The sequence below is a fragment of the Heteronotia binoei genome, chromosome 2 (assembly GCF_032191835.1).
Source record: "Heteronotia binoei isolate CCM8104 ecotype False Entrance Well chromosome 2, APGP_CSIRO_Hbin_v1, whole genome shotgun sequence".
In the NCBI taxonomy this organism is placed as follows: Eukaryota; Metazoa; Chordata; class Lepidosauria; order Squamata; family Gekkonidae; genus Heteronotia; species Heteronotia binoei.
The window spans coordinates 75260649-75287257 of record NC_083224.1 but is presented as its reverse complement, the minus strand read 5'-3'; the positions used below and the strand labels follow the sequence as shown (position 1 = coordinate 75287257).

At 42.1% G+C, this 26609-nt stretch overlaps 1 protein-coding gene across 2 annotated transcripts in view; it reads right to left on the bottom strand.

Annotated features, from left to right (window-relative positions):
- Positions 1–26609, bottom strand: part of NUCKS1 (nuclear casein kinase and cyclin dependent kinase substrate 1) — a 46873-nt gene that overhangs the window by 19095 nt on the left and 1169 nt on the right. For both annotated transcript variants that reach the window (XM_060231305.1, XM_060231306.1), the window contains exons 2-3: positions 18998–19047; positions 17054–17159 (exon numbers count right to left, since the gene is read on the bottom strand). In XM_060231305.1, the coding sequence (XP_060087288.1) occupies positions 17054–17159; positions 18998–19047 (156 nt within the window). The remainder of the gene's footprint in view (positions 1–17053; positions 17160–18997; positions 19048–26609) is intronic.

Here is a 26609-nt window from a genome sequence, read left to right as displayed (position 1 = left end):
TTCGGTTTGGCAGAGCGAGGCCTCCATTGTTGCTCAGGTGAGAACTTCTGGTAGGTCTTTTTGGCCAAAGGTTTGTGCCACTGTTTTGCCTTGGGAGCTGTAGAGGTGGCTTGAACGCCCAAGTTCCTCCAAGTCTTTATGCTTTTGTTGATCTCCTGAAAGGCACTGTCTGTGGTGGTGCTGAAGAGGCTGTCTCCCTCAAAGGGCAAGTCCTCCACAAAAGCTCTAGTATCCTGATGAAGAGCTGTTGACCTAAGCCAAGAATTACCACGGAGGCACACGGCTGACGTTGAGGCAGGAGCCAAGAAGGAAATATTGGGAAGAGTATTTAGATGTATGGAAAAGAAGGTATTAGGAATCAAGGATCAATGAAGATAGGCCTATAAAGACATGTCTGGATTTGCCTAGTTATTGGCTCATTATAGCTTGCTATAATGAAATATTTCAGCTTGGGCTTTAGGCAGAAGCTGGGAAATAGGTGCAAAAATAATCTTAATGCAAAAGAAGAATCAACAGGAACAGGGAAGTTAATACAAACGAAACCAGCAACGGGTTGCAGTGAAACGCGGGTGAAGCACAGATGGTGCTGGTTTGTGGTTAGGGTTGCACACTGAAGGATGTATTGAAGGTCTTCAATAATGTAATATCAGCAGAGTTCTATTTTAATGTCATCAATTTCCTCAGTTCCTTAAAATATAATGCCTATGCAAATGTAGAAAGTATATAGGGCCTGCGTGCCCCAATGTTGCTTGCTCAGATGCCCATCCTGGTCTGGGACCGCACGTGTGTATCAAATGGGCCCGCACGTGTGTATCAAATAAAGCTTGGCTGTTTTCCTGATTTCGCCTCAAGCCTCTTTGTCATAGCACCTGCTTTAATTGACAGAGCAGGCGTTTCCTGCTACAACGTGATTGTCTTTGCAAACACATCCACCATATGCTTTGCTGCAGCCAATTGTTGCTTGGCCACAGCAAAGCCTTCTTTTTGCAGCTTCCTTGCAGCAGCTTTATCTTCACTCAGGGAAGAGAGGAGGGGGGTAAGCTGTTCCCATACCGAGTATTGGTATCTAGCCATGCACGCAGCATAGTTAGATGCCTTTACTCCCAGAGCCCCTGCGGAGTAAACCTTTCTTCCCATGTTGTCCAGTTTCTTCCCCTCCTTGTCAGGTGCAGAAGAATGAACCTTACGCGCCTTGGAGGAAGATGAGACGACCACGGAGTTCGACTTTGGGTGAGCGAAGAGGAACTCAGCGCCCGCCTCTTGGACCCTATACATATGATCCAACCTCCGTGAGGACACCGGCGTCAATGATGGCTTCTTCCAGGGCTCCTTAACTGCCTGAAGAATCACTTTGGTAACAGGCAGGGTGACCGCAGTAGATGTATCCCACTGCATAATGTCAAAAACATTGTCATCCACAATGGGTTACTGCTGTGTCACAGGAAGAGAGAGAGAGGTTGCCATCCTCTTCACCAGCTCGCCATACGACCAGATCTCCCGATGGCGAGATGGGAAGATCCTCGGCCGTATGGGACACTGGGGAAGGTTCCAAGGCTCTTTCTTGATTGTCGGCACTGCTTTCAGAGTCCGACGACGAAGATTCTCTATGGATCGAATGCTCTGAAAGTATTGGTGTCGACTCCCGGATGGGTGAGCGGGTCGATGCCGATGCACGCCGATGGGTCTCTGCCGCTAGCGCAGTACGCCTCTCTGGTGGGATCGATGCCGATGCCTTTCTGGAATGAGAGAGCCTCGACATGTAGGATGCCTCCGATTGCTGATCCCACTCTGCACACTCCTTAGGTGGAAACCACTGATACGGTGGATAAGGGTACGGATAAGTGGGCGGCCACTGACGCTGCTCCCACGGTGGTAATGGTGGGAAGCGACGCGGTACCATGGAAGGCTCCAGGTCTCGTCTGCTTCTAGGCTCCATCGGGGTCGACGGTTCCATCGGCGCCGATGCCTCTATTTTGGAGATCAATCACTCCCACTACGTCGCCTCGACCCGGAAGAGGATCGTTGAGTGAGGTTGATCTCGTGTTCGGACGTCGAGAGACAGGATTGAGGAACGCTGCCTCTCAATGCCGACGGGCTACGACACAGGGATGCCAGGATCTTCCTCGGCAGAGCAGAAGTAATCGGTGCCGAAGCGTGTGAGGGTGAAGGAGTGCAGGATGACCTCTTCCGCTTCTCCTTGCACTTCACCTTCTTCGGTACGGATGCTCGGATCCCCGAGTCATCCCAACGCTTCTTGGCAGGCGTATCCACTGATCCTTTGTGGGATCGTTTTGTGGAGGCGCCACATTGGCCGATGTGACCGTCAGGGCCGCAGTGTCTGCCATCGTCGTACCGACAGGCCCGATGCCGATTTTTAAGGTCGAAGTGCCGACTCAGTCAAAGCAGCCGAAAGCCGCACTGCCCGATTCTTCCTGGTTTGCTTGGAGAAGCGGAGGCAATGCGACCACGAATCTACACGATGCGCTTCACCCAAGCAGAGAAGGCACAGGGAATGGCCGTCTGGGGGGGGCAATCTTCCCACAAGTGCAGCAGCGTTTGAAAAAACCCCCAACGTCTTTCCATACACAAAAAAACCCACTCAGTCCTCTGAGGGGGAAAAATTGGGGAGGGGGGAAACGGGGGGAGGGCCCCGAGGGGCAAGTCCAACAACAACAATATTTTTTTAAAACTAATAACTATCTACACTAAGAAAAACAACAAACAGGCTATTTACAACAATAAAGGTAATCCACCAACTACCTTACCGACTGGGGACACGAAAGGGAATCCTCTCCGCGCAGCGGGCAGAAAGGTACTGGCGGGATCCCCGCGTTGGCGCCGGTGAGCATGCACAATGGGACGCCTGTGCATGTCCACTAATTTTGGAAGGGGTGTTGAAAGACCTGAGTCAGATTATGGTGACAAGAGAGGAGGTCCTACAACTGATAGACAAATTAAAAACTAATAAGTCACTGGGTCCGGATGGCATACATCCGAGAGTTCTGAAAGAACTCAAAGTTGAACTTGTGGATCTTCTAACAAAAATCTGTAATCTTTCATTGAAATCTGCCTCCGTTCCTGAAGACTGGAAGGTAGCAAATGTCATCGCCATCTTTAAAAAGGGTTCCAGAGGAGATCTGGGAAATTACAGGCCAGTCAGTCTGACTTCAATACTGGGAAAGTTGGTAGAAACCATTATGAAGGACAGAATGAGTAGGCACATTGATGAACACGGGTTATTGAGGAAGACTCAGCATGGGTTCTGCAAGGGAAGATCTTGCCTCACTAACCTGTTACATTTCTTTGAGGGGGTGAACAAACATGTGGACAAAGGAGACCCGATAGATGTTGTTTACCTTGACTTCCAGAAAGCTTTTGATAAAGTTCCTCATCAAAGGCTCCTTAGAAAGCTTGAGAGTCATGGAGTAAAAGGACAGGTCCTCTTGTGGATCAAAAACTGGCTGAGTAATAGGAAGCAGAGAGTGAGTATAAATGGGCAGTCTTCGCAGTGGAGGACGGTAAGCAGTGGGGTGCCGCAGGGCTCGGTACTGGGTCCCATGCTCTTTAACTTGTTCATAAATGATTTAGAGTTGGGAGTGAGCAGTGAAGTGGCCAAGTTTGCGGATGACACTAAATTGTTCAGGGTGGTGAGAACCAGAGAGGATTGTGAGGAACTCCAAAGGGATCTGTTGAGGCTGGGTGAGTGGGCGTCAACGTGGCAGATGCGGTTCAATGTGGCCAAGTGCAAAGTAATGCACATTGGGGCCAAGAATCCCAGCTACAAATACAAGTTGATGGGGTGTGAACTGGCAGAGACTGACCAAGAGAGAGATCTTGGGGTCGTGGTAGATAACTCACTGAAAATGTCAAGACAGTGTGCGTTTGCAATAAAAAAGGCCAACGCCATGCTGGGAATTATTAGGAAGGGAATTGAAAACAAATCAGCCAGTATCATAATGCCCCTGTATAAATCGATGGTGCGGTCTCATTTGGAGTACTGTGTGCAGTTCTGGTCGCCACACCTCAAAAAGGATATTATAGCATTGGAGAAAGTCCAGAGAAGGGCAACTAGAATGATTAAAGGGCTGGAGCACTTTCCCTATGAAGAAAGGTTGAAACGCTTGGGACTCTTTAGCTTGAAGAAACGTCGACTGCGGGGTGACATGATAGAGGTTTACAAGATAATGCATGGGATGGAGAAAGTAGAGAAAGAGGTACTTTTCTCCCTTTCTCACGATACAAGAACTCGTGGGCATTCGATGAAATTGCTGAGCAGACTGGTTAAAACGGATAAAAGGAAGTACTTCCTTCACCCAAAGGGTGATTAACATGTGGAATTAACTGCCACAGGAGGTGGTGGCAGCCACAAGTATAGCCACCTTCAAGAGGGGTTTAGATAAAAATATGGAGCACATGTCCATCGGTGGCTATTAGCCACAGTGTGTGTGTATATATAAAATTTTTTGCCACTGTGTGACACAGAGTGTTGGACTGGATGGGCCATTGGCCTGGTCCTCTTCTCTTATGTTCTTATGCCCATTGGCACCGAGCGCGGAAAAATCCCAGGCTTTTCAGATACCGATTCAGGGATCACGCATGCGCTCTATCCCATGAGTGTGAAGCACAGAGACCATGAAGAAGATCTGACTCGTTAAGAGAACTCAGTTTAGCACTGATTGAAGACTGGGAAGGTGGCAAGGAGCAGTGGGATGATTGCTGAATAACCCTCATTCAGCCCTGAAAAAGGGGCAGAGCTTCTAGTTTAGAGAAGTAATTTCCTGCCTAGTTGAAAAGGGAAATAGCTCTAAAAAGTTGAGTGATCTCTGATTTGTTTAGAGAGAAGGATTTTAGGTACTTTGAAGTGAACCTTGAAGAGTCTTCTGAACCTTGAAGAGTCAGTTAAATGCAAGAACTTATACTGGAGTGTCTAACAGGCACTGAAACTAAAGCCTCTTATTTAAAAGACTCTAAGACCTTGTGAAAAGTTTAAAACTTTTAGTTGTTGGAAACATATTAACAAGTTTGTGAAATTACTAAGTTGCCTCTGACTTACTAATTCACCTCAGACCTTTTACCCCTGATTCCATCTGACCTTTTCCCCTCTATGTTGAATAAAATATTTAATTTATTTTTGAACTTTCCAAAGCCTCTTGGGTGCCATTTTCGGAAGTTTAAAAAGATCTTGTCTCTTCTCTCAAGTCCCTAGGCTGAACTAGCATCAAAATATAATAAACCTTCACCTAAGAAGAAAACAGATAAAAGCAGCTGCTCAGTCAGAAAGGAAGAGAAAACGGAGGGAAAATCCTGCATGTGAAGGAGAGAAGAGGCCAAGATTGTCATAGCTCCCAACTCTCCTTCTATTCTGCAAACTGAACTATGCAGGTGGACATTTTTACACAGGTAATAGAGCTTTACAATAACCAAATGGTTCAGATAGATAGTTTAATAAAGGGATAAGTACTATAAACAGGAGACAAATTTTAGTGATAGATAGCGTATTTTTGTCAGGAGACCTTCAAGTTCACATTGGAGTTCTTTTAGACTCTTGGATGTATGCCATCTAGGCCTGGCAAGTTGTCAGGCATTGATTTGTCAAGGGTTTTTGTAGAAAAAGCCCAGCAGGAATTCATTTGCATATTAGATCATACACCCTGAACCAAGCCACCCAGAACTGTGTTCTTGCTCAAAAAATGCCCTGGATTTGTCCATCTGTTATAGTACCTTCTCTCAACACCTCAGTTGACTCAGGTCTACCAACACTCCTCCTGAAATCAACAGTTTTGGTGTTGACAAAACACCTCCCATCTCCCACAGTGAAGACAGAGGGGGGGGGGGGAGCATTCAGCTTCTCTGCCATTTCCTTGGTTTTCTGCTACTAACGTACTTGAAGAAATTTTGACTTTTTTTTTTTGCAGTAAGTTGCTCATAGTCCTTTTTTCCCGTCTGATCACCGACCTACATTTTATTTGCCGCTGCCTGCACTCCTTTTTATTTATTCAGCCTTCCACTGATGAAAGGAATCCTTACCTTTTATTGCTTCAATTACTTTGTTCGTTAACCATGCAGACACTTTTTATACCTATTTCTATCTTTTATACCTATCTGTAAACATTTTATCTGAGCTTCCAATATTGTAGATTTGGGACAACTCCCTATTTACATAAATGTTAAACTTAACAGTATTATGGTCACTGTTCCCAATTGGTGCTATCATGTTTACATCTCACATCAGTTCTTGAGCATTACTTAGGACCAAGTCCAGGATTGTTTCCCCCCTAGTAAGTTCTGTGACCATCTGCTTCATGGCTAAGTGTCTACAAACCCAATCTTTTTCTCCTGACACACTTGACTCAATCAATGTGTGGGTAGTTAAAATCACCTATTATGGCAGTTATTTTGTTTGCACGTGTGACTTAATTTTTTGTTCACAGTTCATTGGTTTTTATAGCCACTGATGTGCAGACATTCCCTGATGAATCTAACATTTCTGAAAGATATACAACTCCACCTTCTGTTGTCACATAACTACATATTAGTAGATCAATGTGTGTGTACTGCTCCAAGCGTTGGCGAACTTCCTGCTACTTTTTCTTAATTGCTGTCCAAGTTCCTTCTCATATATCAATCTTTTAGCAGGTATAATGTAACCTAGCCATAATGATTCAACCATGTCAATGTGTTTATCTTTAACAATATGAAAAGAAAATTTGTGGTAGAAATGAATCAAGCGATCTTTTCATCTATGATACCGTGCTGGTACATGCTGGCACTTAGAACAAACCCATCTACATAAGTTCTACTGGATGAATTTTCTAAAAACCCACATACCTGTTTTCTACTGATAATTTATTGTGTGAAGTACATTCTCACTCTGTTATCCAATGAACTCTTTTCATTAACAGCAAAACAATAAGGATGCTAAATTCAAGACTACATTCTTATGCATACTTACTTGAAGTAAGTCCCACTGAACTCAATACCAATTAGAAGTGAATTATTTACTTAGAATAAGCCTAGCATGGGGCTGCATGCGTTTGTTCTACAAGAATGAGATACACGTTAAAAATATGAAACAACTTAATGGCTACACAAGTGTACTAACAGGGGAGGGGAATATGAGATCAAGGCTTAACTTCTCTCCCCCTTCTCAGGTATTTTGTCTGGGTGTGACCAGAAGCTCTTTTAGCAGGGAAATAGAATCTTGGGAACATCTCTGCTAGCTGAATGACATGTGGGATATTTAAGTCTGGACACAGCCAAAGCCCATGGCCATGAGTGAGTTGGGATATCAGACTCACCAGCTAGAAGAAAACCAGGATAGAAATTATTAAAAAATAAAGTATCTACAAATATAGGCACATTATGTTCCAAAATAACAGCATATAGAATGACAACATGGAGTTCACAGTTTTAGATAACATCAGAGTATAAGTAGCATGATGTGAAGTCTTTCCTGTGTGGTCTCTTTCCCAACCTCCACCTGATAAACAGATGCCCAGTATCTCCTAACTTTAGTCATTTCAGTACATATGAGGAAATTTACCACAGCTGAAATTAATGTTGCTATAGACAATTACAGTTTTGATGCTATTCCAAGTTCTTCTCTGCTTTACTGCTTGTGTTATGTTTGAGAAATGCCATGCCCCTCTGCCCCACCTGAACTTCATAGGAGACATGGAGAGAAACAGGATAAACATAAGAACGTAAGAGAAGCCATGTTGGATCAGGCCAATGGCCCATCCAGTCCAACACTCTGTGTCACACAGTGGCCTATATATATATATACATACATACACGCAAACTGTGGCTAACAGCCACTGATGGACCTCTGCTCCATATTTTTATCTAACCCCCTCTTGAAGCTGGCTATGCTTGTAGCCGCCGCCACCTCCCGTGGCAGTGAATGTCACGTGTTAATCACCCTTTGGGTGAAGAAGTACTTCCTTTTATCCATTTTAACCCGACTGCTCAGCAATTTCATTGAATTAACTATTATTTATTTCCTGGTTTAGTGGGAACAAGGATGTTCAGTATCTTGAAACTATTTGAATTTAAAATGCACGGCATTAGCTCAGTTCACTCAGTAATACAGTTACAAACACTTTCTTAGGGCACAGAGCAGTTAACAGCTAAGCTTTTAAAAGTTTTAGATAAACCACTGACATGTACTCAGCCTTACAAAAACCCATAGGTGACCTCCTAGCAACTTCCAACTCTTAAGCCAGCTTTCTTCAAAAGCTAGGATCTGAAACATACAAAGTCTACTGAGAAAGGATTTATTTAAGCTCACCCTTTGGAAGCTCAGAGTCTATCTTCTAAAGCATTCACTATATCTGTTTTCACCACAAACCAGGCACACTCTCCTGAGAAATAATATCTCCATCCCCCACCTCCCCAACTCAACTCCTATCTGACTAGAACTGGAAGTTTACCCATTTCTATCTCTATTCCCCCTGGCTCCTCAAGCATTCCATGGATTCTATTTGGCTATTGGCCATTCTGCACACACACCGATCAGGCAGAAAAATCTGATAAGTGACAGAAAAGGACAGGACCTTTGCCCATCCATCACAGACACTAAGTGGCAACCTTAGTTCTCTTACTGCAGTTTTCTGTACTTTTGTGATGCGAGTTCTAAACATGGTTTTAGAAGGAAAAACGAATTATAAAGATTGGGTCCTTTTTTCTACCAACATAGCAAATAGCTTGTAATATCTCTACAGATATAGAAAAAATGAAGTAAACTAACCAGACTGTTCAATGAATCTAACCATAAAGCCACTTGTCTTCCAATTCACTTTCTTCCAATGCTCTGCATTTTTTGTTGCATAGCTGATATTTGGCTTAGTTTTTTACCCAGAGAAAAGATTTTTTGCAAGATATTCCCCAATGGGATCTTTCTTGCACCCAGAAGCCTAACAATTTTTAGTGGCAAAGAAGAGGAATACAGGAAATTGTGTACTAAATTTCCTTCCAGTGTGCTTTTCTGATCCTTTCCTATACTGTAGAAATTAACTTGTCTGCTTTAGTCTACCTACCCACATCTTACAAACACAGAAACCAACATTTTTGCTCATTAAAGCTCTGTATCTTTATATATAAACCTAGAATGAGCTACTAATGGTCTGAAATTTTCCTGAAACAAGAGCAGATAGTTACCAGGTAGACTAAAAAGCCGTTTATTTGGCTTATATTCCACCCTTTCCCATAATGGGCTCAGGGCAGATCACAATATGAATTGAACAACTATAAAAAAACCTACCATTTAAATTTAAAAACAATACAATAAAATTAGCAAATCAAAGCAACAGAATAAAACAAATAAGGTGCATCATCAGGTGGGAAAGACACATTTCACAGAATACAGCAGTTTCCAGCTCAAGACGAATTGATGGTGATAATAAATAGGATAACACCAAAGTTTATAAAACAGGGGTGGCTAACGGTAGCTCTCCAGATGTTTTTTGCCTACAACTCCCATCAGCCCCAGCCATTGGCCATGCTGGCTGGGGTTGATGGGAGTTGTAGGGGGAAAAAACATCTGGAGAGCTACCGTTGGCCACCCCTTCTGTAAAGCGTGAGGTCCCAACAAGGGAGGCCAACTGATGGAATATGCTGGAATAGGGCACTCGCTGCCTCAACCAAAGGCCCGGTGGAATAGCTCCGTCTTACAGGCCCCATGAAATTATAGTAATTCAGGTAGGGCCTGGATCTCCATAGGGAGCTGATTCCACCAGGCAGGGGCCAGAGCCAAGAAAACCCTGTCTCTGGTCAAGGCAAAATAGACGTCCTTTGGGCCAGGGGTGGTCAGGAGGTGTTATGTAACAGACTACAACGACCTCCAGGGCATATATAGGGAAAGGTGGTTCCTCAAGTACCAAAACCTTGAAGCAGATCCGGTATTCAATCGGTAACCAGTTCAATTGGCGCAGCACCGGCCGAATGCTTGCCTGTAAAGGCAATGCAGTTAATAGCCATTCTGCCAGCTAAAGTTTCTGTATCAGCCCCAAGGGCAAGTATGCGTAGAGCGAATTACAGTAATCCAGCCTGGAAGTGACTGTTGCATGGATCACTGTAGCTAAATCCTGGGGGGACAGATAGGGCACCAGCTGCCTGACCTGCTGAAGATGACAGACGGCAGATCGTGCAACTGCTGTGACCTGGGCCTCCATGGTAAGTGAGGCATACAGTATCACTCCCAGACTCTTCACCTTCTGAGCTGGCACAAGAGATGCACCGTTCAAGGTTGGGAGGTGGGGGCCTAACTCCAATCCCCCTTGGTTCAGGTACATGACCTCCATCTTAGCTAGATTGAGCTTCAGTCAGCTTTGTTGCAACCATCCAGCCACAGCGTCTAGAGCCATAGGCAGATGATTTGGGCTGGGTGTTACCCACATATTGGTGACAACTCAGCCAAAACCTCAAGTAATCTGGGCAAGGGAGCACATATAGATATTAAACATCATTGGCGAGAGAACTGCTCCCTGCAGTACACCACATTCAAGCTGGTGACGCATGGAGGTCTGCTTGCAGGGTGGATTTAATTAAATCACTAGTCAGTAAGACTTGATTTAAATCATAGTTTTCTACATAAAGACTCATTTTTGCTGGTATAACCTTAATATTCACAGATGAAGATTTCATTTTTAGAATAACAACTGTTCATATTAGTTTTACAATACTGATTTTTAATACTATTAGAAACACATTATAGAAAGGTAATTATGAAATTATTGTGAGGTGAATTATCTCCAGTTTAATAGATTAATAATTCATATTTGCACAACTTTTCTGCTGTATTGGAAGGAGAAAAATAATCATTACCTTAATAATAATAATTCAAATAGTTTTATTCAACTAAAAAATAACATTACAGCATATGTTTGCTTAAACATCCATGTTTGTTAACTGATGTGGTTAAACTATTAAAAAACTTAAACTGTTAGTCCAGCCTACACATGAAAAACTTAAATACTGTCCTCTTTAGCTCACTCGTCATCTTCATCTTCTTTGTTCATAATCTGGAAAAGAAAAACAAGCTTTCCTGCTTTGTCGGGTTCCAAACAATTTCTCAATTTAGAATGAATGAGTCCAAAAGAAGAGAATATTCTTTCTACACCTGCAGAAGAAGCTACTGCTGTTTAAAGTGAAATCATTATTTGAATAGTCTCTAAACCCAAGTGCTTAAGTGACTTCCACTAGTTCACTGGTGTGACTTTCTTTAAAACATCTTCAGCAAACATATATTTCTTCAATGGTTCCCCTTTAGCACTGAAGTTTATTAAAGTTGGCATTACAGATGGATGATTGCTGGATACCCATGTCATAGCTAACTTCTCTTCTGCAGCACTTAAGTTTTGACCCTGGTAAAGGATATTGAAAATATCTGCCAGAAAATGAGCTGGGGAGACAGTGCTTGTCCAATTCATTTTTTTAAAGTCTGTAATTTAATTCTGTCAAAGTGTAGTTCTGTTTTTAAATGCTCACTCAGTTCCTTCCAAATGTCAACAGCATCAGCAATAAAACACCTATTTTTCTGTATTTTGTTCAAAGCTTCAGAAATGGGTTTCAGGATGCTCAGCATTATGTTCAACATTTCTCTTAAGCCCAACATTGAGGATTTTGGCCATGACAGTGTCATCTATTTTATCTCGATTTTGTTCACAAATTGTCATCAGAATAGGCCAGTTCTCAATAACTGTCTCAAAACAGTCCACCACAGAGTTCAATCTAACATCTTGTGGGAGCATTAGCTTGGTTCCATCCGTTCTTTTTCAGAGCTGCTACAGCAAAATGATTGTTATGGAAGTATTTAGCAATATCAACAACATACGGTAAGTCTTTATTTCTGGAGCACTCAAGTCTTTGGCTAGGAGGTGCAGCAAATGAGCACTGTAACAATATGTTATTAGTTTTGTATTCCCTTCCTGCACTTCTAAATTTCTGCTCACTTTGGATACATTTGCAGCATTGTCTGTGATCAAACTGCATACTAGACATTTGAATTTTTGTTCAAGTTATCATAGCTTTTGCTGCCACTTCTTCTAAGTATTCTGCTGGTTGTGCATTTCCTGACGTATCAATTGTTTGTGCAAGGAAGACTTTCCCTTCTTCTGTTGTTATACAAGCACATACAACTGGATCATTGTGGACATCACTCCACCCATCAAGACTTAGGTTAACAATTTTACCCTCCAGAGCTGTTGCACATTGCTCCATTTCTCTATCATACAATTTATCCAGCAGTTTCCCTGCAACATCTGCTCTGCTGGGTGGACTGTATCCTGGTCTCAGTGATTGAACCATATTAATGAAGTGTGGGTTCTCAGTCAGACGGAAAGAAGAGTTTGTTGCATAAACAAACTGGGCATTTTTTTTGTCAATTAACTCTTTTTCTAATCTGCTGGGTTTTATCAAAAACTTATCTATGGTGGTTCCAGGAGGGAAGGGTTTTTTCTTTCTTTTAGGTGATATACTACGGGTGTCTGATGATGATGTATATAGTGCAACTGAAACACTATCCTGGATAGATAGCTCTGAAACTGTAGAACAGGAGGATGGTGATCTTGAAGGTGGAGTTTCCAGAATCCTTAGTGTTGATGATGAATTCCCCTAAACAAACAAAAAAAATCAATGCTGTTATTTTATTATTTATACAATTTCTGCTTATTGTATTCATTGCCATGCAGCACTCCCCAAAAAGGAATATCTGCTTTTCTTCATAACTGTATCAAAATGACAGTAACATGCAGTAATAATAAGAAATATAATTTTGCTCCAACATGACAATTCAAGGCACTCTTTAAGAAATATGATTAAATAAAAATGTTTACCAACCTGAAGATCCTGCCTGTTCAAACATGTTTCTGCTGCCATCTTCATCATAGCACTTCTCATGATGTTGCCTCATTCGGACCACCAGGCCTATTTCTTTGTTGCAGTGTTTGTATTCTGCACGCATGCCTGCCTTACCAATAGGTAGAGGAACTTCATTAAAATATTCTCAAACTGGGTCTCTTTTTTACGGCCTGCTGCCATTATAGGTTTTCTCCTCCAGGGAAAGAATAATGATAAACCTTGGGTTATACACACAGAAGATCCGAAATCTTGTGGAGTATCCTGCTCAAAAAGTCTCACTTTCATTTTTACTACTTGCCCCTCCCTCCTCACACTTAAGTTTCTTCTAGTGCAGATCTATTCCACTCCAAGCAATCTTTTTCTATTCATTGAACTTTTTGAAACTTAGCACTTAAGGGGCTGATTCTGTGTACATAGGTTTGTAGAACAATGAGATTAAGGTCTTTTTCTCAACTCTGTTCATTTTATAACATTTTTGATGTGTAGACGAGGCATGTGATCTCTGCAGACACAAATTACAGTTTTGAAAACTGCAAAACCAAGCACCTGTGATCTGTGATAATATCTTGTAGACAGAGAAACTGCCCAGTAATCTTACAGAAACCTCTGGAAGAACATGACACTGTGAATGGATTAAAAGAATTTATTACCAAAAAATGTAAACATTGCATGAATATACAGCCTTATGCTTCAGAATTAAAAACTAATCCTTATTTCATGATGGAATAACCTTTGGATGATAATATATTTTCCTCAAAAAGCATTTTATTTTTTAAAAATCCAATTTAAATTTTAAAAAATCTGATTTAAATTTAAAAAATCCGATTTTTAAATTTTTTTTAAAAGCATTGATTTTTATCCACCCTGTCTGCTTGCTAAGAGCCACCCTTTGTCCCCGATCATAGAGACAGGAGGAAAACCAGTGTAAGGCCCCTGAACTCCAATGTCCGCAAAGTGGTGGGTCATTAGATCATAATCAACTGTGTCAAATGATGCTGAAAGATCTAACAGTAACAGCAGCGCTGACCTGCCTTGATCCAGATGCCTTCTGAGGTAATCTGTGAGAGCAACCAAAACAGTTTCCATCCCATGACCAGGGCAAAAGCTGGACTAGAAAGGATCGAGGATAGAAGTATCCTCCAGGAAAACTTGAAACTGCTCTGCCACTGCTTTCTCAATTACCTTGCCCAGAAATTGAAAATTCGAGACTGGGCAGTAATTGGCCAGAACCACATGGTCCAAAGATGGCTTCTTTAAAAGCGGATGCACCACTGCCTCTGAGCCTAATTGGGAACATCCCAGGGACAGATTAATAATGTCAACCAGAGCAGTGGTCCCCAACCTTTTTGGCACCAGGGACCAGTTTTGCCACCACAGGTGCCATCACAGTCCCAGGGCTGCCAAGTCCAATTCAAGAAGTATCTGGGGACTTTGGGGGCGGAGCCAGGAGCAAGGGTGTGACAAGCATAATTAAACTCCAAAGGGAGTTCCGGACACATTTAAAGGGACCGCACACCATTTTAAATGCCTTCTTTCCATAGGAAAATAATGAAGGATAGGGGCACCTTCTTTTGCGGCTCATAGAATTCGACCCCCTGGTCCAAATAAAAAATTTATTATTATTATCATTTTGAAACTTGGGGGGTATTTTGGGAAGAGGTACTGCATGCTATGCTGCTATTGTGGTGCCTCTACCTCAAAATTCAGCCCCTCCAGAGCTCCAGATACCCACGGATCAATTCTCCATTAATCCCTATGGGAATAAGTCTCCATAGGAAATAATATTTCCCAGCAGACATTTCCCTCCCCCCCTTTCTGATGACCCTGAAGCAGGGGAGGGCTTCCAATCCAGGGGATTCCCTGCCTCCACCTGGGGGTTGGCAACCCTAGCCCGCTCCCTCCCCTCCCCAATGCCACGCTGTGTCCCCCCCATCTCCTGTGAGCAGAGGAGCGAGGAGTCAGCCCTACCCACTTTGGCAGGAACTGGGCTGACTGTAAGTCATTTGAAGAGGAGGCTGGAGGAGGAGTTTCACTCCATGCTTTAGGCTGAGAAGCCTCCTTCAGGAAGGAGGGAGAAGCCTCCTTCAGCATGCTATTGAAATAACTTAGAATTAGCCTGGACCCTGCCGAAGCAGTAGAGCCGAGCCTCGTGTCCCCCCACCCCGCCACCGAACAATGCTGCGATGAGACTTGGGCAGCTTCGGCAGGGCCCAGGCTCTTTCTAAGCTATTTCAATAGCATCCTGAAGGAGGCTTCTCCCCCTCTCACTTCCAGAAGTGAGGGAGGGGGTGAAACTGCTCCTCCAGTCTCCTCTTCAAACGACTTACAATCAGCCCGGTTCCTGCCAAAGTGGGTAGGGCTGACTCCAAGCCTCCTCACTCCTCTGCTCAAGGAATGGAGGGGGAGGGCTGTGGTGCCTCGTTGTGCGCAGGGGAGGGAGCAAAGTGGCGCCGCAACTGGCAAGTGGGGGGGGGGGGCAGAGAACAGGGAGTGGCAGCCCAGTTGCTAACAGACTACAGCCCGGGGCTTGGGGACCCCTGAACCAGAGGACTCCAGACATCAGCACCACCTGCTTTAAGAAGCCAGGATGGGCACGGGTCCAGAGGACAGGTGGTAGGCTTCACTGCAGCCAAGATCTTGTCCACATCTTCCAGAGAAAGCTGACAGAGAAAGGGCCAGAAGATAAGACAACTGTGGCTGGGAGATCCTGGCAGAGAGTCAGGACTTTATCTGCGAAATAAGTTGCAAAAGCCTTGCAGCCAATGTCCAAATCCCTAACCTTTTGGTTGCCTGTCGGCACTGTAGTTAATAATCATATTGTCCTAAATAATTGGGCTGGGTGCAATTTCGCAGATGCAATGGAGGCCGCATAGAATTCCCTCTTAGCAAATTTCACTGCCTTCTCATAGACCTTCATAAACATTCTATTAGAAGTTCTTGACTTGTCAAAAGAACGTCGCCACACTTGTCTAAGTTTCCACTTCATCCTCTGCAGCTCCAGGGTATACTATGGAGCTGCTTTGGCACAGGGCTGAAGAGGGTGTCAGGGGGCGATGTCATTGATGGCTGTAGAGAACTAGGAATATTAGTCCTCCACTTGCTCATCTAGCGACCCGCCAGGGGGCATTGGATCCTGCAGAGCTTCCTGAAGCCACTCAGGGTCCAGTTGGCTCCACAGGTGAGCATAAATTCGCTTGCCGCCCAAACAGGGGGAGGGCTGCAGATCCAATCAGACTTTCAGGGCATAGTGATCTAACCATGGAACTGTATCAACAGCTATCAGATCCGATGTTGTCCCAACCCCAAAGGCCAAATCCAGCATGTGACCAGCCTGGTGAGTGGTGGCTATAACAATCTGGATGAGTCCTAGTGTCTCCATGGATGACACTAGGTCCTGGGCCTGTGAGGATGGTGCATCATCAATGCAGACACTGAAATCCCGCAGGACCAACAGTCCAATGGACCAACAGTCCAATGCCCAGGCCGATAGCGCATCCAGGAGCAGGCAGGCTCTCTGGGAGTGGTACTGGGCGGTCAGTATACTGCTCAAATAGCCAAACTCTCCTCAGCCTCCCACACCAGGCCAACACACTCAATGCCGGGTATATTTGGAGTACGGAGTGCCCTGAAAGAAAAATCATGAATGAACACTGCAACCCTCCCCCCCCTCCCCAATCCCAGTCATCCGAGATTGGTGGAGGACTGAGAATCCACATGGGGTAAGCTTATTTAGGACAAGTTTTGCCCTCTCGCACCCAGGTCTTGGTCACACATGCCAGATCAATCTGTTGCTCTATGATGTAATCATGTAGAGTATGAGTCTTATTAATAGATCTGGAATTAATCATATATCTATTAATAATCAGATCTATTAATCATAAGTGGTTTGATTTTTATGATATGAAAAAGGAAATGTTCATGCCTGATTGATAGGTAAAGAGTAAATACTTTAAGAACTAAGTAAATTCGTTCTTTATGCAGAAAAGCAGCCTGAGTGTGTAACAGAGCCAGCCACTGATTCGTTGTTAATATTTCTTAATTCTAGATTTCACATGCTAGTGATCAAGTTTAATCTTTAAAATGAGAAATTTAACATTTAAACACCCAATTTAAAAATTTCTGATTTTAAACAATTATTTTAATCATCTCTGAAAGCTGGCATACTTCACTAAAAGATAACTTAACCACAACTCACCTGTCCTCCTGAGAATTCTTTCCAGGCCGCCTCTTATTTTTTGCTTCCCGCGGTGATGAGCGGATTTTTTTGGTTGGAGGAGCTGAATCTCTTCCATATTCTTCATCTATATAGTAATGATAAGGCAGACTTAATTGGACAATTACAACTGTGCCAGTCAGTAACATTAAGTTGCGCAACCTTTAAAAATTAGCACCAATGGCATCCGACCTTCATGAAGTACTTCTTGTAGCTGAAATGTTGGAAATACATAAAACACTTTCATAGGATTTGATGAACTAGTTTACTTTATTGATTTTAACTGCCCTCTGTAAAATGTTTTAAAATTTTCTAAATTGTTTTGGAGAACTTTGCAAAGAAGCAAATGAAAGGGGGAAATTAATGCTTGAGATGGGTTTCATAAGAGATAGATGTTTTCATAGTCTCTTGCTCAAACTAAACTTTGGTTCAGGCACAAAGGCGTACAGAACATGGAAATATTTTGCTCTCTGAGCACCAGGGCCAAGCTCACAGTGACTCAGAGGGAGGATAGGAGGCATTCATAGGTGCAGGTTATCTCTGCTGCCCTAAGCAGGCCTACAAACTCCATCTTCTTAACTCAATGATTTATGGGAGCTTGTTAATTGGATCTGATGTAACTGCAGAACACCAGATACTAATTGGCAGCTTACCTGATTGGTCGCATCGCCTGATCAATAAGACAAATGTTCAGTTGGATTACATCACTGGGTAATCCTACGTCTGATTGGTTAGCCTAAATAATACCAGTGTGTGCCATGAGGCATAAAGGAAAGATTATTCATTCTAGTTTTACTTCCTTGCTTGGGATATTTTTGATTGGGGCAGGCCATGATGGCTGGACACTTGCTGATTTTGGACTTCTGCTATGTAACCTATAGATTAGAGGACCTTTGTTTTTAAGTATCTAGGTTGGCTATCTAACTTCATTGTATTATTCCCAGATTTTTGTTGTATATTCTTGTACATCTTTTTAGTAAATCACCTTAATAACATTTTGGTTTATTCATGAACTCAGGAGGCCTCAATCTAAATCCAGTATTTTGGCCCAAACTGGCTAACAGCTGCTAAAATGATTTGTTTTGGGGACTCACTTTGTAAGTGTACAATCTTAAAGGATTTGTTTCTTGTTTAGACCTGATAAGGGCTAGAAGATTTATCTTTTGGTCTCTGGCTTTCCAGGTAGCTTTTAAAAAGGGCTGGTGGCAGTGATATCCTGAGGTGCATGGACTCACATTTCAACCTACTGTTTGTTTGCCCCTGCCAAACCAACCACTCTTCTGGAGTTTAGCCCACTTGGCAGTGCTGTGGAGGTGGGGGGTTTGTGTCACGCCATATTTAGCCTGAAAGCCAACCTTTGCTTATGAATGAACAAAGAGATGGTCTTTGAGGAGTCAGACAAAGCTGGGCAGACATAGTCATTAAGATCAGTTTCACAGAAGAATATATGCATGAACAGGGCAACCAACTTCCAGTTCTTCCTACTGGGCAGCACATACCTAGTGATTTGTATCCCTCCATTTCAAAAGCCTTCTCTCTGCAATATCTTTCCTGTCAAAAAGGCTGTTTTGCTATACTTTGTCTATTTTTTAAAACATAAATATGGTAATTCATAACGTTAACTACTAGTTGTAGCTAATTAGCTTTAGATGTCCCACCAAGTTCTTTTGTTTCTAACAAATTGGCATTTGCCTTGCATGCATTATAAACAAACAACTTGGCTAATAAGCCTGCATTCAAATTGCACACAAGACTGCACCATATTTTGTTTTCACTAATTATCACAACTTCATCTACTAGACAGCACCATGTCTGTTTTCCAACAAAAAAATCTGCAAGGAGCAGCACAACAAAGAAGAGTATTTCAAAACTATACTGAATAGCTACAAAGAGTCTCAATATTTTCCCATCAAGATCAATAGTTACCTGCATCATCTGATTCCTGAAACTGTGAATAGTCCACCACCTTTCTGTTCCTGAAAAAGCAAAAAAGCATAGTAGTTAAATCTGAATGAAATTTTGATGGCTGTGGTGAGTTTTACTAACCAAGTATATAATTTAATTAGATATTTTAAATATAACTGCCCTTATGCAGTACCCTTTAAAATATAATGGGCTGCATTTCAAAGCTCTTTGGAAACTTCAACTGGTCCTAAACATAGCAGCCAAGCTGTTAACAGGGACCTGTGACAATTAACACAACATCCAGTGCTTAAACATCTTCACTCCCAGTTGTTTCCAGGTATAATTCAAGATTTGTGACCAAGGTAACTAAAGGCAGGTAAAATAGTCCCTAAAAGCTCTTTCCTGGGTGCTTCCGCCTTTGGAACTAAAGCAGATGTATACTAGAAATGGGGGCATTTCAGTGAATGCACCCTGAATTTTTTTTTAAAAAATCCTTCCCAATCTTTAGTTAGCCAATAAAGTCTTTGTGTCTCTGTGCATGCTCCTTTGTTTTGTTTCACTAACTAACCCTGGTTTTAAAAGCTGCTAGTTAATGCTGTTGTTTTATTGTTTTATATCTTGAATGACCCATGAGTGGAAGCACAGAAAGGTAGCATTTGTAAATACAAAACAAGTAATGCCCAGAAATTCCAGTATACACCCTTAACTAGACACAAGGAAGACATGCCTCCATTCTTTTGAGTGCAACATGTATAGGAATCTCCGGTACTGAAGAACTCAACTCAAAGTCCCACAAAGATCTGGGTCACAGCCATTATGCATACATGTACATATATCCCACTGCAGAGAGGAAGAAGACAACAGCCAGGGGCAACAAGTAAGACCTGTGACTCCAAGTATTCCTATTTACTATATCCTCTGTTTCTCCTGACAGCCGCTTCTGGGGAAGAGGTTTTACTGCCAGTGGGCCATTGGTGGTTTTAAGACCCATTACTAGTAGCCTGAATTCTTGGGGTGTGGTAAAAACTGTGTTCATCTCACCTCTTTCCTTCTAGCATCATCCCTTCTGTTGCTTTGAGTTGCTGCAGAGCTGTGCTTACATCTGCAGGCCAGAACAGGAGCAACCCTCCCCTCTGAAAATGAACTGCTGACAGATTTTCATGGTAGTAATTTCCAGGGACAGCTCATAGGGTGGGAGTAAGATACTAAATGAGAACTGGCCTTCAGTGAAAGAGAGTTACCGTAATTTATACTGTTAGGAGGCTTAGGTCAGAAATATTGCCAAACTGGCATCTTTCCAACTGCACCAGGTTAGGCAACTGGCTTCCTACCTGTCTCGTCCTGTTCTAGCCACAGTAATCCACCCAATGGTCACCTCCAGATTAGACTACTGTAACTTGCTCTATGTGGGCCTAACCAGAAACACAAACTGGTACAGAATGCAGTGGCACATATCCTTACGTGCTCCCCACATACAGCACACATCCATCCTGTGCGGCAAAAGCTGCACAGGCTTCTGGTGGAATACCAGACTGAAGTTCAAGGTTCTGGTGTTGATCTTTTAAGGCCCTTAACAGTCAGGGACTCACATATCTTCGGGACCACCTCTCCCAGTATACTCCCAGACGAGCATTGTGCTCTGTAGATCAGAACTTACTAGTGGTTCCCAGCCTGAAGGATATCCAAATGTCTTTGACGAGGGTCAGGGTGATTTCTGCCGACTTGAATCTGGTAAAACTCCCTCCAAACAACTAATATCTATGCCCTGTGGGATTTGATGGAGTTCAAACAAATGTATTGATTTTTGCAACTTTGTGATTATTAAAGATTACCAGGCATCCCAATTCTGCATGCTGAATATTTTCAAATGTTGTTCTGGACCTGTTCTAACCTTCCCATATCCCCAGTCCTGCTACTCACTAATCGAGTCTAACTCTCTCCTTGCCCACCTACTGTACACTGTAAGACCCCTGGGTTGGATCCAAGGGTACCCTTGTGAGAATGGAAGGCACGTCTGTTCATACAAGGAGAGTCCATAATTTCCACAAGTTTCCCACTCAAGCTGCATCCAATGCTTTTCTAATACTAAGGAGTCGTTTTATCCTCACAGCACCCATTTCAGGTAGGTTAGGCTGGGGAAATGACTGGTCCAAGGTAATGTATTAGGCTTCTTCCATTTTACCCTAATAACTAACCTGTGTAGTAGCAGAGGCTTAGAGTGTCTGACTGGTCCAATATCACCCAGTCAGCTTCCAAAGCAGACTATGTGTCTGAACCTGGGGCTCCTGCATTCTTATTCAGCACTCTAACCACTACAGTGGCTCTTAGTTAATCTGGTGGCAAGGACAACAGTTTCCGCAACAAAAGATTTAAACTTCCCTGACTTCCTATTCATATCTTGAGCAACATTCACCCAGCAGCACACTCAGAGGTCAATCTTTTCTTCTTATTCTACCTACAAAAACAAATACTGGAGATAAGGGGGCACAGAGTTGTCCTACCTACTCTTCAAACTGTATACTTACTATCACCCTCTTCTCTAGTAAATGTCAATCCCCAAATAACTCAATCATCATTGTCCAACATCTACTATTTCTCCTTTCACTTGAGAAAAGGAACATTGATCCTTAAGTATCAGCACGGCACTCCTTCAAGTAAATTTGTACAGCAGAATAAAGAACAGTTTGCCATCTAATGTGAGAAGGATTAATAAGCAACCAAGGATATAAGTTTCCATTCTATGGAAGCATTTTTTAAAAGTTCAGAATGAGTTCTAGATTTCTAAAGAACTTGCTAGGATAAGCAAAAGTAATAACTGTTCAGAATTTTTCCTCTGTTGAATAGCATGAGACTGCCAAGCTCCATGACTGGAAGTGTCATGGCTACCCTGTGATGTAGTGTTAAATTAGAACCAGGGACATCCAAGTTCAAATCCCTGTTTGCAATGAAGCTTAATGCATGACTTTCGGCCAATCATTTCCCCAGTCTAACCTATCTCAAATGGGTGCTGTGAGGATAAAATAGAAAGAACTTAAACTCCTTGGAGGAAGAGTGAGATAAAATGGCACTGAATACATGCTCTGTAATTCTAACTACTGAGCAGAAAGCTGCTCATCTAGCCTCAAATCCAACTCTCTGGCTGTAAAAATAATACAACATCAAACACAAAATAATACAACATATAGCTTGAACATGGACACTGGTACCAGAGCTTGCAATAAACCCAGATGCCAACTTTGCTGTCACACACACCCAGGCAGTGCAATCACTGGACCTAACAACATGAAATATGCCATCTCAGGCTCATTCACTTATCTTCTAACACTGTATATTCTATTCAATGCCAACAATGCCCGTCTGTTCTCTACACAGGGCAAACAGGTCAAACCCTACACCAAAAGATAAATGGACACAAATCTGACATTAAGAATCACAAGACTGAGAAACCTGTAGGAGAACACTTAAGCCTTCCAGGACATTCAGTGGGTGACCTCAAAGCAGCTATTTTATTGCAAAGGAACTTCAGGAACAGACTGGAAAGGGAAATTGCTTTACAACCCCTTGAACAAAAAATCCCGGGAATTAACAGGGATATTGGTTTCTTATGTCACTACATATGCTAATCTCATTCAGTCCTTACATATGTAATCTCACTGAGAAAGGCCATACGTCCTCATTATTTTATTGCATTTCTAATTTGGAATAATAGATTGGATCCTCTGATTTGGTAACAGAAGAGACATAACACTGCACAACCAATCACACCACGTTAAAGAAAAGGATGCTGTTAGTTACCTCCATGTTTGAGAGGAGATGGATGGAGTATAATAACAGGGTCTCAGTTAATTAGTCTCAACATTCCACAATTAAGAAGGGTACATCTGCCCATCACTCTTCAATTTTGATATATTTATTTGCTGCACTATGTTTCGCCCGAAATCCAAACAAATGGTGACCATATAAACTAAGCTTGTTATTCCTGTTTGATTCTGGCATCTTCATTATGCTTTATGCTAATTTGCTGCTTACCCTCTACCTATATGCATGGGCTGGTAACTTCATTTCAATATATCAGAAAAAGTGTGTGTGCACACAAAAGCTTACACATTGAATAAAACTTTGTTCATCTTAAAGGTACCACTGGACTCCAATTTTGTTCTCTGGCTGTAAGATAGAGCTGATGGGGTGGAAACATATTCCCTGACTCTAATTTCATAGTTCTAGGATCCTGTTTGAGACACTGCCCTTTCACAGCTTCAACAGTCAAAAACTGCCAAGTAACAGTCATGCATTTTAAAACTTTATTAGAATGAAAGATATTTTAATCAGCAACCTGTTTAATACTTATGTTGAGTGCACAAATGAACTGTGAAACAATTTAACATAAAGTGAAGATGTCTGAAGTTATGGGGTGAGGAAAAATTCTGCTTGACTAGTGGGCAAGGAGCCCATACCAATGAAATTAAAGAACACCCTAACAAAATAAAAAAGTAGGCCAGGGGTGGCCAACGGTAGCTCTCCAGATGTTTTTTGCCTACATCTTCCATCAGCCCCAGCCATTAGCCATGCTGGTTGGGGCTGATGGGAGTTGTAGGCAAAAAAAAACATCTGGAGAGCTACCGTTGGTCACCCCTGAGGTAGGCTACTATCTATAGTCTTCCCATTAAAATCATGAACAAACAGAGGTCTGAGCAGGATAAGCACAAATCTGATTTTGGCATGCTCCATCCCTCCTCTCCTTACAGGTACAGCATAATTGGAGACTCCCACTTGAATACATATTCAGATTTTAAAATACAATTCAAGGTTTTATCTGTTTCTAAACCAGAATAAACCAAAGGAATATACCATTATGGTCTATGCACCTGTATCAGACTACAAATCAAAACTGCTTCCCCATGACCACAGCTATTAAGCAAATCTGGAACAGAAAAAAAGATGACACGTTTTTCCTTCCAAGGCTACTAACAGCATGAGAGGTTCTGAAACTGCAATATACTCCACTTCTTTGTGTGCTCTTGATCCAAACTGAAGTTGTATATGGTTACAATACACTTTTTTAAAATGTGGAAAGGGCACAGGATGAGTCTGTCATAGGAATGGGTACAAATCAAAACACGAACCTGCATTTTCCCCGTTTGTGCCCATCCATAGTCTGTCAATATCCTGTCCAGCTGGACTCAAAAGAATTAACAGGCCAAACATGCAAGGCAGCTCTGGGCCACAACAGTTCTACTCTGTGGTGAGGCAGATTCCTCCTCTGCAGATAATCAGATTTAGACTAATAGCAAGTGTTATGACTTTACAAAATAAAGTCTGCTATGTTTAGAAAATTTTTGGATGATTCAGGCATGATTTTATAGTAAAATTTAAAAAAAATTATTGTTCTTGAATGGAATAATTACTTGTGGAATTTCGCCTTAAGAGATTTAGAAGTTACAGGCAAGCCTGGTTAGCTCCCAAATTCAATTTTAAGTTTATATACAACATCCTATCCTCATAACTAACAGCAAAACTATTGTAAATTTGAAGCTCACTGTAACTACTCATCCAGAGCTACTAGGTCATGACATTAAATACAAATGATGAAAAGCAACTCTGCCCAGTTGTACCCAAAAGCAAAACACTTAAGTGATAATCAGGGAAGCTGAACTCCCAGTAGGGACACATAGTCTCACCTCCTGTCAGATCATAATTCATTGAGTTTAAGTATTTAAGTATAAATCCAATTAACACGTGATTCCCTCAAAAACAATTTTTTGGTATTCATACACATACATTTGCCTTCCAGTTTGGATGTTGATTAAAGTGTACATATTAACTAAAAATTTAAGTGGGAGAAGACATTTATTTCATATTGGACATTTAAACTTCAGCAGCTTTAGACACCATAAGTCCTTTGCAAAGTGGATTGTCTCTAGCAGAATGATCCCTTAATGTTAGCAGTTATTAGTTAATCTGAAAAAAGCTCATATTTTAGTGTTTATAAGTGTAACAATGAACACATTTTTATTTTTCTGGTGGCCCACAGTCCCACTTCACCATGCATAGTTTTTCTCTGTTGTACTCTCACAACAACTCTGTGGCTATTCTAAGAGAGCATAACTGTCCCAACATTTCAAGACAAGGAAGGACAGGTCTAGTCCAGCTTCTAACCATTACACCCAAGCTTTTTTGGTATGAAGAGCCCAGCAGGAACTCATTTGCATATTAGGCCACACCCCCTGATGTCACCATTGTTTCACATAGGGCTTTTTGTAGAAAAAGCCCAGCAGGAATCTATTTGCATATTAGGCCACACCCCCTGACACTGAGCCAGCCGGAACTGCATTCCTGCTCAAAAAAAAGCTCTGATTACACCTATATTGGCTCCCACCTATGAGATATAGAATGGAGAGCTAGACTTTGACTGGAGCATTTTAAATTCAAATAATCTATCAGACATGAAGTTCACACTCTTATGCAGTCCTCAGGAAAAAGGAAATGGATCTAACATCACCATGGGACCTAACTGTCGAGTTCCACAGGACCCAATTCTATCTCCCATGCTTTCTTTTCAGTCTCTACGTAATGCTCATATGACAAATCATTCATAGCTTTGGGGTTGACTGTCATCAATACGTATACAATGTGAGTTCTACATAATCTTATCCAAGGTTCCTGGTGATGCAGCAGAGGTCCTGAATTGCTGCCCTGCTGATGTGGTAAATTGGCTGAGTGAATAAATTGAAACCAAGCTCTGACAAGATGGAAATAACGCTAGTTGGAAAGGTGGAGATCTTGAAGGACATTATGTTCCCCACTTCTGATGGTGTTTAGCTGACCCTTACTGACATGGTTAAGAGCCTTTGGATTATACAGGACCCAATGCTGCTGCTGGGAAAACAAGCTAATGCAGATGCAAAAAACGCTTTATTCCAACTCAGCATAGCTCAAAATATGGCCTCTTACCTTGATACAGCTGTTCTGGCCACCTTAATCCACAGTAACACTGAGACTAGACTAATTTAATGCACTGTACATTGGTCTCACTGCAAAGTCAACCTGAAAACTACAGCTGGTGCAGAAAGCTAGTTTAGTTATTATCAGAAGCAAGGTGGAGCCACGCATACTACTCCCATGCTACAGTCATTCCACTAGCTGCCCATCAGTTATTGGGCTCTATTTAAGTTACTGACTATCACACACAAAGCCCTTTAGGACTCTGGATCCTCACATCTGCAAAACCACCTCTCCCCCCGTTTAGCTTCCTGAAACTACAGTGTAATCTTAATATTATTAATGTGTAATGTTAATACTTATGCTTTAGTTCTGTTTTTAGATTTCTCATTGGTTCTACAACCCATGCCCTAATGTACTGCTTACTGAATGCCCTTTCCTATTAATTACACTGACTTTGTGTAATCCGCCTTGAGTCCAAGTGAGAATGGTGCATTATAAATAATATAAACAAACAAATAAACCACTTAGTTCCTTGGAGCAGGGATATAAATGTGACAACATTCACTTGAATGCAAGTTAGAAATAACTAAAATGCACAGTATCTCGACTCTGTTTTTTGTGCTGACTGAATCCATGGCCACATAAGGATACAAACTTGTGGCAATATAATTTAAAAAGATCAGATCATTCC